The sequence below is a fragment of the Nicotiana tabacum genome, chromosome 19 (assembly GCF_000715075.1).
Source record: "Nicotiana tabacum cultivar K326 chromosome 19, ASM71507v2, whole genome shotgun sequence".
Taxonomy (NCBI): Eukaryota; Viridiplantae; Streptophyta; class Magnoliopsida; order Solanales; family Solanaceae; genus Nicotiana; species Nicotiana tabacum.
The window spans coordinates 83,944,557-83,957,798 of record NC_134098.1 but is presented as its reverse complement, the minus strand read 5'-3'; the positions used below and the strand labels follow the sequence as shown (position 1 = coordinate 83,957,798).

General features: G+C 38.0%; 2 protein-coding genes across 2 annotated transcripts; one reads left to right on the top strand and one right to left on the bottom strand.

Moving 5' to 3' along the window:
* Positions 1 to 689: 689 nt before the first annotated feature.
* Positions 690 to 6,276, top strand: LOC107816433 (uncharacterized). The gene is made up of 2 exons (XM_016642153.2): positions 690 to 2,601; positions 3,011 to 6,276. Exons 1-2 carry the CDS (start codon positions 1,206 to 1,208, stop codon positions 3,574 to 3,576), a joined length of 1,962 nt encoding a protein of 653 aa, XP_016497639.1. The 5' UTR covers positions 690 to 1,205; the 3' UTR covers positions 3,577 to 6,276.
* LOC107816435 (glycine-rich protein 2-like) lies at positions 5,952 to 6,973 on the bottom strand. Its single transcript, XM_016642155.2, has one exon. It carries the CDS (start codon positions 6,886 to 6,888, stop codon positions 6,229 to 6,231), a length of 660 nt encoding a protein of 219 aa, XP_016497641.1. The 5' UTR covers positions 6,889 to 6,973; the 3' UTR covers positions 5,952 to 6,228.
* Positions 6,974 to 13,242: the final 6,269 nt, after the last annotated feature.

The following is a 13,242-nucleotide window of genomic DNA, read 5'->3' as shown; positions in this document are numbered from 1 at the left end:
TTTACTTTTTATTTTTTAATTTCATCTTTCTTTTACTTTTTATTTTTTAAAATTTTCACATTCTTTTACTTTTATTTTTTTAAATTTTCACTTTCTTTTAATTTTTTTAAAAAATAATTTCCACCTACTTTTACTTTTAATTTTTTATTCCATACTTTTAATTTTTCTATTATTTTATTCCCATCCGAAAATTAAAAAAATATTATTTTCGGTTTTGTTTTTATTTTATTTTAAAATAAAGATAAAAAATAAAAATAATACTAATAGTAATAATTTGACATTTTAAATTATTTTTAATTCTTACCCTATATTAAAAAAATATAACAAAGGTAAAAAATATATATTAAATTTCTAAAAATATTTACATAGTAGAATGTGGTAAAAATTCAAATATAGTCAAAAATTAGGTGCTCACAGCACTTACAGAGTACATGGGGTCGGTTGTACTCATACTACACTGCACTTTTTGTGTAGATTTATTTATAAGCAACGAATGACTTGGGCTCAACAAAATGGAAATACTTAGACAATTTATAGGCAACCGTTGATTTCAGAGTACGTTAAATGGGGTAGTAGGCTAGTAGCTATAGCGCTGGATATAAATGTTTCCTCCCGTTACTTTCCTGTTAGCCAACCTTTAACATTCCCATCCACTTAAACTGAAAAATGACATATGATATCCAATGGTTTATAGAATGGCTTTTATATGTTAGCTGCTGACTTAATTTCTTTGGTTAGTACAAACATATGTATCCTATAAATAAGGTTGTAACGGCCAATGCATGAGTGTTTGTTCTCAATTTTTCATGGAAAGTTAAAAGAGACATTTGCGTTTGACCATTCCAAAACCCATACTGAATCCATCCTCCCTCCATCACAACCCCCGCCGTCAGCCTATCGCCACCCTCCTCTTGTCCTCCTCCGTTTATGGCCAACATTATCATTTCCCTAAACCCCCCTTAGAATCAAAAATCAAGAACTCAGACATACAATTAGGAAACAAGCAAAAAAAGAAAAGACCTCTAATGCTATTTCTTTGTCCCAGTTCTTGTTTTCATCTCATTTTTTAATATAAGGTTTAACGCAATTCCCCCTCTTTTGCTTTCTTTGTTTACCATTTTACTCATGTGGTTTCATTTTTCCTTGTGAAAAAAAGCTCTGATTTTGGGTCTCACTAAGGAAATAATTAAGAGTCCGCTATTAGGATGGCGGACATAGTGAAACAAATACTAGCAAGGCCAATACAATTGGCAGACCAGGTAACAAAAGCCGCTGACGAGGTTTGCAATTTCAAACAAGATTGTCTTGAGATCAAAGCCAAAACAGAGCGGCTCGCGGCTCTCCTCCGACAAGCCGCGCGCGCTAGCAACGACTTATACGAACGTCCAACACGTCGGATCATCGATGACACGGAACAAGTTTTAGACAAGGCTCTCACCCTCGTATTCAAATGTTGTGCCAGAGGATTGAGTCGTGTTTTTACGATCATTCCAACTGCTGCTTTAAAGAAAACGGCTCAACAGCTTGAGAATTCAATTGGTGATGTTCAATGGCTGCTACGTGTCTCAACCCCAGCGGACGATCGCGACGATGAGTATCTCGGGCTTCCTCCAATTGCAGCCAACGAGCCAATTTTATGTCTCATATGGGAACAAATTGCTATTTTGTGTACAGGGTCGTTAGAGGACCGTTCTGATGCGGCCGCTTCGCTTGTGTCATTGGCTCGAGACAACGAGCGATATGGAAAGTTGATTATAGAAGAAGGCGGGGTCGCGCCATTGTTGAAATTGGCTAAAGAAGGACGAATGGAGGGCCAGGAGAACGCGTCGAGGGCTATTGGCCTACTTGGTAGAGACCCTGAGAGTGTTGAACAGATTGTGAATGCTGGTGTTTGTTCTGTCTTTGCTAAAATTCTCAAAGATGGGCCTATGAAAGTTCAGATAGTGGTGGCTTGGGCTATTTCAGAATTGGCTAAGAATCACCACAAATGTCAAGATCATTTTGCTCAAACTAATACTATTAGGTTATTGGTTAGTCATCTTGCTTTTGAAACAATTCAAGAACATAGTAAGTATGCTATTGCTGCAAACAAACATCATATGTCGATACACGCGGCTGCAATGACTCATTCTAATTCTTCTAGTGCTAGCAAATTCAGTGATCACACTGGAGGCAAGGTTGACGATGATGATAGTAGATCTCAGAGTAAAATTCCTCACCCTATGGATAATCAAACAACTGACCAAATGCATAATTTGGTTACAAGTGCAATGGCCGTGAAAAACCAGACACAAAATCAGCCCAACAATCCTATAGCAAATCCAAATCAGCAGCAGCAGCGACAACACGCTAATCAGCAGAGGCAACACCATGTTGGATTGACTGGGACTAGCATTAAAGGGAGGGAATATGAAGATCCAGCTACGAAGGCTGAAATGAAGGCAATGGCTGCGAGAGCACTTAGGCATCTTTGTGCTGAAAATGTTAGCATTTGTAGTAGTATTACAGAATCCAGAGCTCTATTATGCTTTGCAGTTTTGCTTGAGAAAGGCCCTGATGAAGTACAATATCATTCAGCCTATGCACTGATGGAGATCACAGGTAGGTGTATCACATTTAGCTCATAAAAATTAGGCTGACTATTTTGAACATAACCAAATTGGTCCATTTGAAAGCTTGAGAGGAGACCTTTAAAATACTTATCAAAACATATTAAAAAAATATTTTGGGTTGTTTGGTTAGATATAGTTTGTACAATATGGGTCAAAGATGAACTTAATTGGAGTAACATGGTCAGTGAGATTCATATTAGCGCATATATTATTTTTGTTTGTTTGGTTGGTAGAATATAATCATGACAATAAAACTAAAGTGGTTTATGGCCCATTGTTTAGCGCAAGTAGACTAGCCCATTTTGGCCCTAACAAACTTTTGACGGTTTATTGATTCGACCCATTTTAACTTGTCAAGATTTAGACCAACTGCACATTTGACACTCCTAAATTCACAGGGGTTGCTGAGAAAAATGCAGACTTGAGACGCTCTGCCTTTAAGCCCACGGCACCAGCTGCCAAAGCCGTGGTAGATCAATTCTTGAGAATTATCAACAAGGAAGACTCAGAATTGCTTATTCCAAGCATCGAATCTATAGGGCATTTGGCTCGGACTTTTCGAGCAACAGAGACAAGAATCATTAGTCCATTGGTGGCTCTATTAGATGATAGAGAACCAGAAGTAACTATTGAGGCTGCAAATGCACTCAACAAATTTGCTTGCACAGAAAATTTCCTAAGAGTCAATCATTGCAAGGCAATAATTCAGGCAGGAGGCACAAAGCACTTAGTTCCACTGATTTACTTTGGAGAACAAATGGTTCAGATTCCTTGTTTGAAACTCTTGAGTTACATAGCAACACATGTTCCTGATAGTGAGGCATTAGCTGATGATAATGCACATATAGTGTTGGAATGGGCTACAAAGCAAGGGCACCTAATGCAAGATCCTATAGTTGAAGAATTAGTGAACAAAGGCAGAGAAACTATGGAACTTTATCAATCCAGAGGCTCACGGCTGTGAACCTATCAAGTTGTATGATACTTCCACAGTATGTCCAAAATTAGGTACTTTTTAGTGTTCCTTTTTCGATTTCATTTTCATCTTGGATCGTATACAAGATTAGCTTCATGTAGCTAACATATATATTCAAATCACCAGCATTGTCTATTCGATTTTCTTGTTAGTTGAGCTCCGAGGCGAAGCTATGTATGGCCAAGGGTGGTCAACTAAACACCCTTTACCGAAAAATTATAATATTATGTATTGATTAAAAAATAGACTTTGAACACCCTGGCTTCGCCACTGGTTGAGCTTTACCTTCGAATTACCGAGTGTATCAGGGTTATTTTTAGATCTGTTCCTAATGCTGGAAGGGCTAAGTTTTCAACCAAGTCTAAATTTGGCTGTTATGACTTCCTAATGTACGTAATCTGCAATCACTCCTCGCTTTTTTGCATCTTGTGAGTTAGGGTAGTTGCAGCCTTAACTGCGTAAGAAAATCATTGAGTTATTGATTTACTCGCAATTCATCTACTCAGTTCCTATAGTTCTACGATTCCCATGCCACTAAATTGGACATGGCAGACATTTCTGCTCCAAAAGTATGGAGCGTCATTTTTATTAGGCCTAACATTTAGTTTTGCAGGATGCAATGTGCTTTTGCCTTTACCTTGAGTCCATATCCTATCATGCAATTGTTATCATGGTTTAGGTTGAATTTTGAAGCCTACTTCATGTTGGACGAAAGTTGATATCAATGTGTGATGGAGCAAGACCAGTGGCAAATAATGGCGATAGTGTAGAATTCTTGGCGCAGTCCAAAAGACCAGTAGAGGTAGGTAATCAAGACACGAGTGGCTGACAACGTAAACAAATTAAGAAGACTGTTAGGTATTGAATATTAGTTATGAAGTCAATTTGCTGCAGTCAATCTCTATTTAATTTCTCTTCTCCCTTTCTACAAAAAGTTAACACGAGGAGTACTGAGCAATGGTTAGGATGGTTAGAGTAGTGACTTCTTGACTACAAAAACCTGTTACCTCGAGATCGTTCGACTATAGGCTACTCTGTTGCATTCATTCCCACTTTGTAGCTTGTAACCTGTTGTGAATTATGGAAAAGCATGTGTAGAGAAAAGTTAAGATATGGAAAGAGTCAATAGAATATCATCATTTGGTTTATAGTCTTCTACTTACTGGGAATTTCCTCCTATTATAGTTAAACCATGTACATTATCCCCAAAAAGGTGAAGAACATGCTATATTTAAGTAAATGACACAGGAAAAACTCATCCATTAAAGATCGAAGGCTCACACTGCTTCAGCCTATAGGCTGTTATAGTTTTACTTTTAACGGTGCTGGAAATCAAGGCCTACAGCTAAACGCAAAAAATGTCAACAAGTAAATGGTGCAAGAATCAAATTAAAAGCAAAGCAAAGCCCGGATTGCTTTTAGAAATCCTGTCAAAACTAAGCTCACATAGAAAAGATCAGGTATCAAGACAACTTACTCAGTTGGCAAACAATTGGAGAGATCAGGAACAATAATGGTCCACTTTCCAGTGTGTTACCAACTACATTACTTTTGAGTGACTATTAATAATCTCATATTTCAATGTTTTAGTACTACCGTTAGTAGAATTGTCCCAGTAGACTGGGAAGGAACTGCTTTATGAACCCTCATGTTGTAAAACTAAAGTGAAACCAGAAATAAGGTATCATGACATTCGTATTAGATATTGTTTCACTTTGAAAGATTAAATATATAAAAGAGTTTAAAAACAAGTATTAGGTATTAAGATTACCAAAACACAAGGCCTGATCATTGTGATATTTTTTCAAGCTAACATCCTCTGTTTTTGGCTAAGTAGTGATTTGGAGCTAAAATAGGATGAGTAAAATAGCATATTTCTTTGAAAGTAGAGCATTTATTGGAGTAAAAATCTAAAGGCCAAATAGATACAGTAGGTTATATGATGCTCGACTATAGGTATACCAAGGCATCCGGTTGAACATTATATAGCTAAACCAATAGATGAGAAAAACCCAAGTCAAAAGTTTATTCCTTCAATAATACCAAAGAGACCATTCCATTAAACAAAGAATAAGCATCACTTGAGACTTAGCATTGTCCTTTTCAAGGAACTCATTTACACAAACACCACACAAATTTAAAAGACATTGCACCAACATTTAAAGCATAACCAAACACGAATAAGTTTATACAAGAGTTCAGTTCCAACTTATACCCATAAATTAACAAAGAACAAAGATCCCACGTGTCATCCTCTCCGCAGAAGAGGCATTCAATCAAACTGTAAGAACACAAGATATTTGGCAAAAGGGGAGTGAATGATCTATGCAATAAAGAAATTAAAGGGCTACAAATACTGTCAGTTGATTAATTGATATTTCTTCAGAAACATGTATGTAAACATGTACAGAGAGTATTACTTGCAGCACCACAAAATATCAGACTCCCCATTACCAAAAGATCCAAACTGAACTTAACCGTATAACGGATATTACTAATGAGCAGAAAATAAAAATAACAAACAACCATAGTCGAAGAAACAGTAGCAAAGACCCATAGTAAAGGCTGCCAAAGGCACCACATTCAGACAAAAACATAACAGACTAAAAGATAAAGGGAACAAAGGGTTTCAACCCATGTTCAACGACCTCCACTGGTACATTCACGGGCAAAGTGACCATCCTCACCACACTTGTAGCAGCCACCGCCACCTCCACCGCCACCACCACCGAATCTGCCACCTCCGCCGCCACCTCCACTCTGGGTACAGTCTCTAGCAAAGTGACCAGATTCACCACACTTGAAGCAACCGTTTCCTCTACCACCACCACCTCCATAGCTCCCACCACCACCTCCATAGCTACCGCCTCCACCGCCGCCATAACGGCTTCCTCCACCGTAGCCGCCACCACCACCGTAGCCTCCGTCACCGCCACCATATCCACGGCTACCACCACGGCCACCACCGTATCCACCACCGTATCCACCACCGCCGCCTCCATACCCACCACCACCTCGACCTCCACCGCCGCCGCCGCCGCCGCCTCCACGGCCACCTTGGACAGCCGCACCATCAGGTCCGGTTACATCAACAGCCTTGGTACGGCCGTCACCTCCAGACTCAACTTCGAACTCAACAGTTTCACCTTCAGCTAGGCTACGGAAACCCTCAGATCTGATACCTGACTGATGAACGAACAGATCTTCCCCGCCGTCATCGGGAGTGATGAACCCAAAACCCTTTTGGTCACTGAACCACTTGACGGTACCCTTAGCCCTCTGTCCACTCTCCTCAGCCATTTCTCACAGAAACCCTAATAAGCTTAAAACCCTAAAACCCTTTTGTGTTCTCTTGGTATTGTCACAGTGACTTTTTCCTCTAAGAAACAGATGATTATATAGTGGAGCGGAGTGCCACGTTTTTGGGGTGAATTAGTGGGCCAGAAGGCTGTGGGCCATGTTTCTTTATGGGGAATTCAATCGACGGCTACAATTTCTCGAGGAAATTAGACGGTCAGGGTCATAAAATTGAACCGAGGGTAAGACCAATGGTCAAATTTCAATTGACTGGGCGATTTTATCCTCTTTGTTCAACGAATAGAATGAGAGTGCTTTGTAGGTTAATGGGGATAGTTTAGTCATTTTTTTTAGATCATGCAGAAAATGCTGTTGTTGTATCTGCATAGCAGTCAAAGAGTTATATCTGTCAAAATGTTCAGGTAAAAAATAGGCCTATAACGTAGAATATAGAGGCTAGCGAGTTAATTCCATTTTCATTCTTATCCAACCACCTCATCCAATCAGTCTCAATATTATTAATTTAATTACGGGATTAGTTAATTCCGAAATTGCTAATCTCTAATTCAAAAATTCAATCAAATTTGAAATTAAAAAAATCTCGCATCTAATTCTGTATCACATACCAAACAATCCCTTAATGCTTCTATGAGTGAACTAATTTATTAACGTAAAAGGCCTTGTTGAATGTGAGAAAATTAAGCTTTCCATTTAAATGTAAGTACATTAATATATTTGTTTAATTATTTTATTTAAGGTGATGGTGTCAAGACCATAGAATAATAGTAGGAATAATGGTATCATATCTCTTCAAACAGGAGTAGAATTCCTATCTTCTACTACATAATCTTCAATTATTATCTTTTTGTTTACCCGTAAAACGGTATATTTGAATTTGTAACGTGTTTTATAAACAACCAAATCAATTTGATCCTAAAATGATAAATAAATTAAGTAAAATACAAGATTTAGCGTTAAAATCGAGATAAGGCAGCAAATAGCTTGGTTTTGGGAGCAGAACTTCCGAAGGCGGTAATAAGACTATCAATAGATAGGAAATAAAATATTATTGAGCTTAGGATAATGTATAGTATAAGTTTGTCAACAAATTATAATGGCTGTTGAAATCACTATTTATAGTTGCACATAGGGAACAAGGTTCTAGGATTAAGCTCCTATTAAATGACAATTATGGGGGTCATTGATGAATGTGTAACGGAAGAGCATGAATGCCAAAATTCTCTATAACGGATTGTGTATTTAATATTAAAGAATATTCTTCATTAAATGTTATCGGGTGACAAACGTTCGTTTGTCTTCATTAGCAATATTCCTTTCGAAGTCTTCCCGGTGTCAACCGAAGTTGATGTCCCCGGTCTTAATTTCTACTTGCCTCATTTTTCATCTGTCTCCGATTCCACGTGTCGCTTTATTATTCGAGTATTTAATACAAAACGATTTACCATATACACTTTTACAGTTGGATATTTCATTTTTCTATGGAACTTACTTCTTTATTTCAATTATAAATGTACAATTAGTAATATTATACACTCAAATTATGTTACGAATGGTTAAGGGGGCACGGTCACATGTTTCGAAAGCAAGAAAATTAAGTTTAGGACAGGAGTTAGGTGTGTTAAAGGTAATACACAGTAGAATTCAATAGTTAGAAGCCCACACTTGTATTCTTTATTTCATGTAGTTTATATAGTACAATGTACAAGAAATAAGTCTAAAGAGTCCTAAGCGGCTATACTACAATTCTAAGTCATTATCATAATATTAGAATATACAAGATAAGATTAAGATGGTCTAACACTCCCATTGCAAACTAAAGGTGGATCTTTCACCTTGAGTTTGTCGTTGAGAAATTGAAACTTGGCCGATGATAAAGGTTTTATAAGAATGTCTGCCAGTTAATCCTTTGTGGAGATGAATTGAACTTGAAGATCTTTTCTCGCAACTTTATCCCTCACAAAATAAAAATTAATTCCCACATGTTTTGTTCTTGAATGAAAAAATTGATAGATAGATAGATAGATAGGTTGTGCCAATGTTATCACACCATAAACTGGGAGCATTAGGAAGCTGAATACCAAGTTCAAAAAGGAGGGATTGGATCTAAGTAAGTTCAGTTGCTGCATCGGCCAACGCTTTGTATTCAGATTATGTGGATGATCGAGCAACAGTACGTTGCTTTTTGGATGATCAAGAAATAAGATTGTTGCCTAGAAAAATAACATAACCACCGGTGGATTTGCGATCATCAATGCAACCAGCCTAGTCGGCATCCGTGAAAGCTTGCAAGTGAAGATGGGAAGATCTTGAGAAGAAGAAATGTTGCTTCTTTGTGTGCTAGATACCTTAGCACTCTTTTCAAGGCTGCACATTGATTCAAAGAGGGACAGTGCATAAATTACACATATTATTCACAGCAAATGCAATGTCGTGCCGTGTAAGAGTAAGATACCGAAGAGCTCAAACAACATGTCTATAGAGGGTAGGATCATGAAACTCTGGACTGTCACCTTTGAAAAGCTTTACTGTTGTGGCCAGGTTTACAATTCTGCATGCTAGCTCTATCAAGAAGATTGTTAATGTATTGTTCTTGCGAGAGATAAATACCAGAAGAATTCCGTGAGACTTGAACTCCAAGGAAGAAACTGAGATTGCAAAGGTCTCTAATGAAAAAAATATTGCCAAGCTGATCCACAACATATTCAAAAATTTTGATGTTATTACCTGTTACAACAATGTCGTCGACATAGACTAACAAATATGCAACAATACCGTGAGAGTTGAAGATGAAGAGAGAAACATCAGTTTTAGAGGATGAGAAACCTATAGAGATAAGAAATTGTTAGAGCTTCGTGTATTATGCCCTCGGAGCTTGCTTGAGTCCGTACAAGGATTTTTGAAGCTTACAAACATGGTGTGGATAATGTAGATGAGCAAACCCCTGAGGTTGATACATGAAGGCTTCCTCTTGAAGGCTACCGTGTAAGAACGCATTTTGAACATCCAATTGACGCAAAGGCCAATTATTAGTCACAACCAAAGTTAGGACAATTCACATAGTTGTTGGTTACACCACCGGGCTAAATGTGTCATGAAAGTCGTGACCTTCAACTTGATGAAACCACTTAGCCACAAGGCGGGCTTTGTAATGTTCAACAACTCCAGATGAGTTCTTTTTTATTCGAAAAACCTATTTGCACCCCAATACATACATTATTGGTTTGTGAGGAACTAAGGACCATGTTTAGTTCTTGAGCAAGGCTGTCATTTTGGCAGTCATGGCTTCTCGCCATTCCTTGAACTTTTTGGCTTGAATGAAACATGTGGGTTCTATTGTGGGCGGTGAAGGATGTAAAGAAGGGGAACAAACAGCTGAATATGTTTTGGGTTTGGGGTTGGGTCTCAATTGTATGTGATGTGTGCGTTGAAGGGTGTGTGGTTGTTGAACTCGATTTTACACTGGTGGGGCTGTTTTGTGGTAGACTATTGGAACAAGGAGAAGGTTATGGAGTTGTAAAGTTATTTGTAAGGTCAACAACTCGAGTTACAGTAGGAGAAGAGAAAAAGGGCACTAACAGAATTTTATTCGAGTTAAGAGAAAAATTAGGAGATGAAGAAGTGACAAAGGGAGTGCTATTCATAACGTGCAAGGGAATGGGAGTAAGATTTGCATCTGGTTGTGTGAAAACAGATAACTCTGAACTTGGGGAAACAACAGAATGTATAGAAGGCTCAATTGGATATTGTGGAATACATGGAGTTGATAACAAAGGAGCCGAATTAGACATGGATGAGGGGGGAGGACCAAAAATTGATTGAGTAGCAAAGGGAAAAAATTGATTTATCAAATTTAATGTGTCTTGCAATATAGATACGACCAGAGCTCTTATCAAAATACCTATAAGCATGATGGAGTTGCATATGAATATTAGGAGATAACAAAGAGTTGTTTGAAGGTGAAGAAGTTGGGACTGTCATGGAAGAAGAAGTTACCATTGTGTTGTGGAAAAAAACAAGAGATATGATGCTAGAGAAAGAAGAAACAAAAAAAAAGGAGGAAGAAGGAACATGGCTTGCTGTGATACCATGTTAAACGTAATACACAGTAGAATTCAATGGTTGGAAGCCCACACTTGTATTCTTTATTTCATGTAGTTTATATAGTACAATGTACAAGGGATAAGTCAAAAGAGTCCTAAGCGGCTAGACTACAATTATGTCATTATCATAATATTTGAATATACAAGATAAAATTAAGATGGTCTAACACTCCCATTGCAAACTAAAGGTGGATCTTTCACCTTGAGTTTGTCGTTGAGAAATTAAAACTTGGTCGATGATAAAGGTTTTATAAGAATGTCCGCCAGTTAATCCTTTGTGGAGATGAATTGAAATTGAAAATCTTTTCTGGCAACTTTATCCCTCACAAAATGAAAATTAATTTCCACATGTTTTGTTCTTGAATGAAAAACTAGAGTGATAGATAGATAGGTTACGCCAATGTTATCACACCATAAAGTGGGATCATTAGGAAGCTGAATACCAAGTTCAAAAAGGAGGGATTGGATCTAAGTAAGTTCAGTTGCTGCATCGGCCAACGCTTTGTATTCAGATTATGTGGATGATCGAGCAACGGTACGTTGCTTTTAGGATGACCAAGAGATAAGATTGTTGCCTAGAAAAATAACATAACCACCGGTGGATTTGCGATCATCAATGCAACCAGCCTAGTCGGCATCCGTGAAAGCTTGCAAGTGAAGATGGGAAGATCTTGAGAAGAAGAAATGTTGCTTCTTTGTGTGTTAGAGATACCTTAGCACTCTTTTCTAGGCTGCACATTGATTCAAAGAGGGACAGTGCATAAATTACACATATTGTTCACAGCAAATGCAATACCGTGTCGTGTAAGAGTAAGATACCGAAGAGCTCAAACAACATGTCTATAGAGGGTATGATCATGAAACTCTAGACTGTCACCTTTGAAAAGCTTTACTGTTGTGGCCAGGTTTACAATTCTGCATGCTAGCTCTATCAAGAAGATTGTTAATATATTGTTCTTGCGAGAGATAAATACCAGAAGAATTCCGTGAGACTTGAACTCCAAGGAAGAAATTGAGATTGCAAAGGTCTCTAATGGAAAAAATATTGCCAAGCTGATCCACAACAGATTCAAAAATTTTGATGTTATTACCTGTTACAATAATGTCGTCGACATAGACTAACAAATATGCAACAATACCGTGAGAGTTGAAGATGAAGAGGGAAACATCAGTTTTAGAGGATGAGAAACCTATAGAGATAAGAAATTGTTAGAGCTTCGTGTATTATGCCCTCGGAGCTTGCTTGAGTCCGTACAAGGATTTTTGAAGCTTACAAACATAGTGTGGATAATGTAGATGAGCAAACCCCTGAGGTTGATACATGAAGGCCTCCTCTTGAAGGCTACCATGTAAGAACGCATTTTGAACATCCAATTGACGCAAAGGCCAATTATTAGTCATAGCCAAAGTTAGGACAATCCACATAGTTGTTGGTTACACCACCGGGCTAAATGTGTCATGAAAGTCGTGACCTTCAACTTGATGAAACCACTTAGCCACAAGGCGGGCTTTGTAATGTTCAACAACTCCAGACGAGTTCTTTTTTATTCGGAAAACCTATTTGCACCCCAATACATACATTATTGGTTTGTGAGGAACTAAGGACCATGTTTAGTTCTTGAGCAAGGCTGTCATTTTGGCAGTCATGGCTTCTCGCCATTCCTTGAACTTTTTGGCTTTAATGAAATATGTGGGTTCTATTGTGGGCGGTGAAGGATGTAAAGAAGGGGAACAAACAGCTAAATATGTTTTGGGTTTGGGGTTGGGTCTCAATTGTATGTGATGTGTGCGTTGAAGGATGTGTGGTTGTTGAACTCGATTTTACACTGGTGGGGCTGTTTTGTGGTAGACTATTGGAACAAGGAGAAGGTTATGGAGTTGTAAAGTTATTTGTAAGGTCAACAACTCGAGTTACAATAGGAGAAGAGAAAAAGGGCACTAACAGAATTTTATTCGAGTTAAGAGAAAAATTAGGAGATGAAGAAGTGACAGAGGGAGTGCTATTCATAACGTGCGGGGGAATGGGAGTAAGTCTTGCATCTGGTTGTGTGGAAACAGATAACTCTGAACTTGGGGAAACAACAGAATGTATAGGAGGCTCAATTGGATATTGTGGAATACATGGAGTTGATAACAAAGGAACAAAATTAGACATGGATGAGGGGGGAGGACCAAAAATTGATTGAGTAGCAAAGGGAAAAATTGATTTATCAAATTTAATGTGTCTTGCAATATA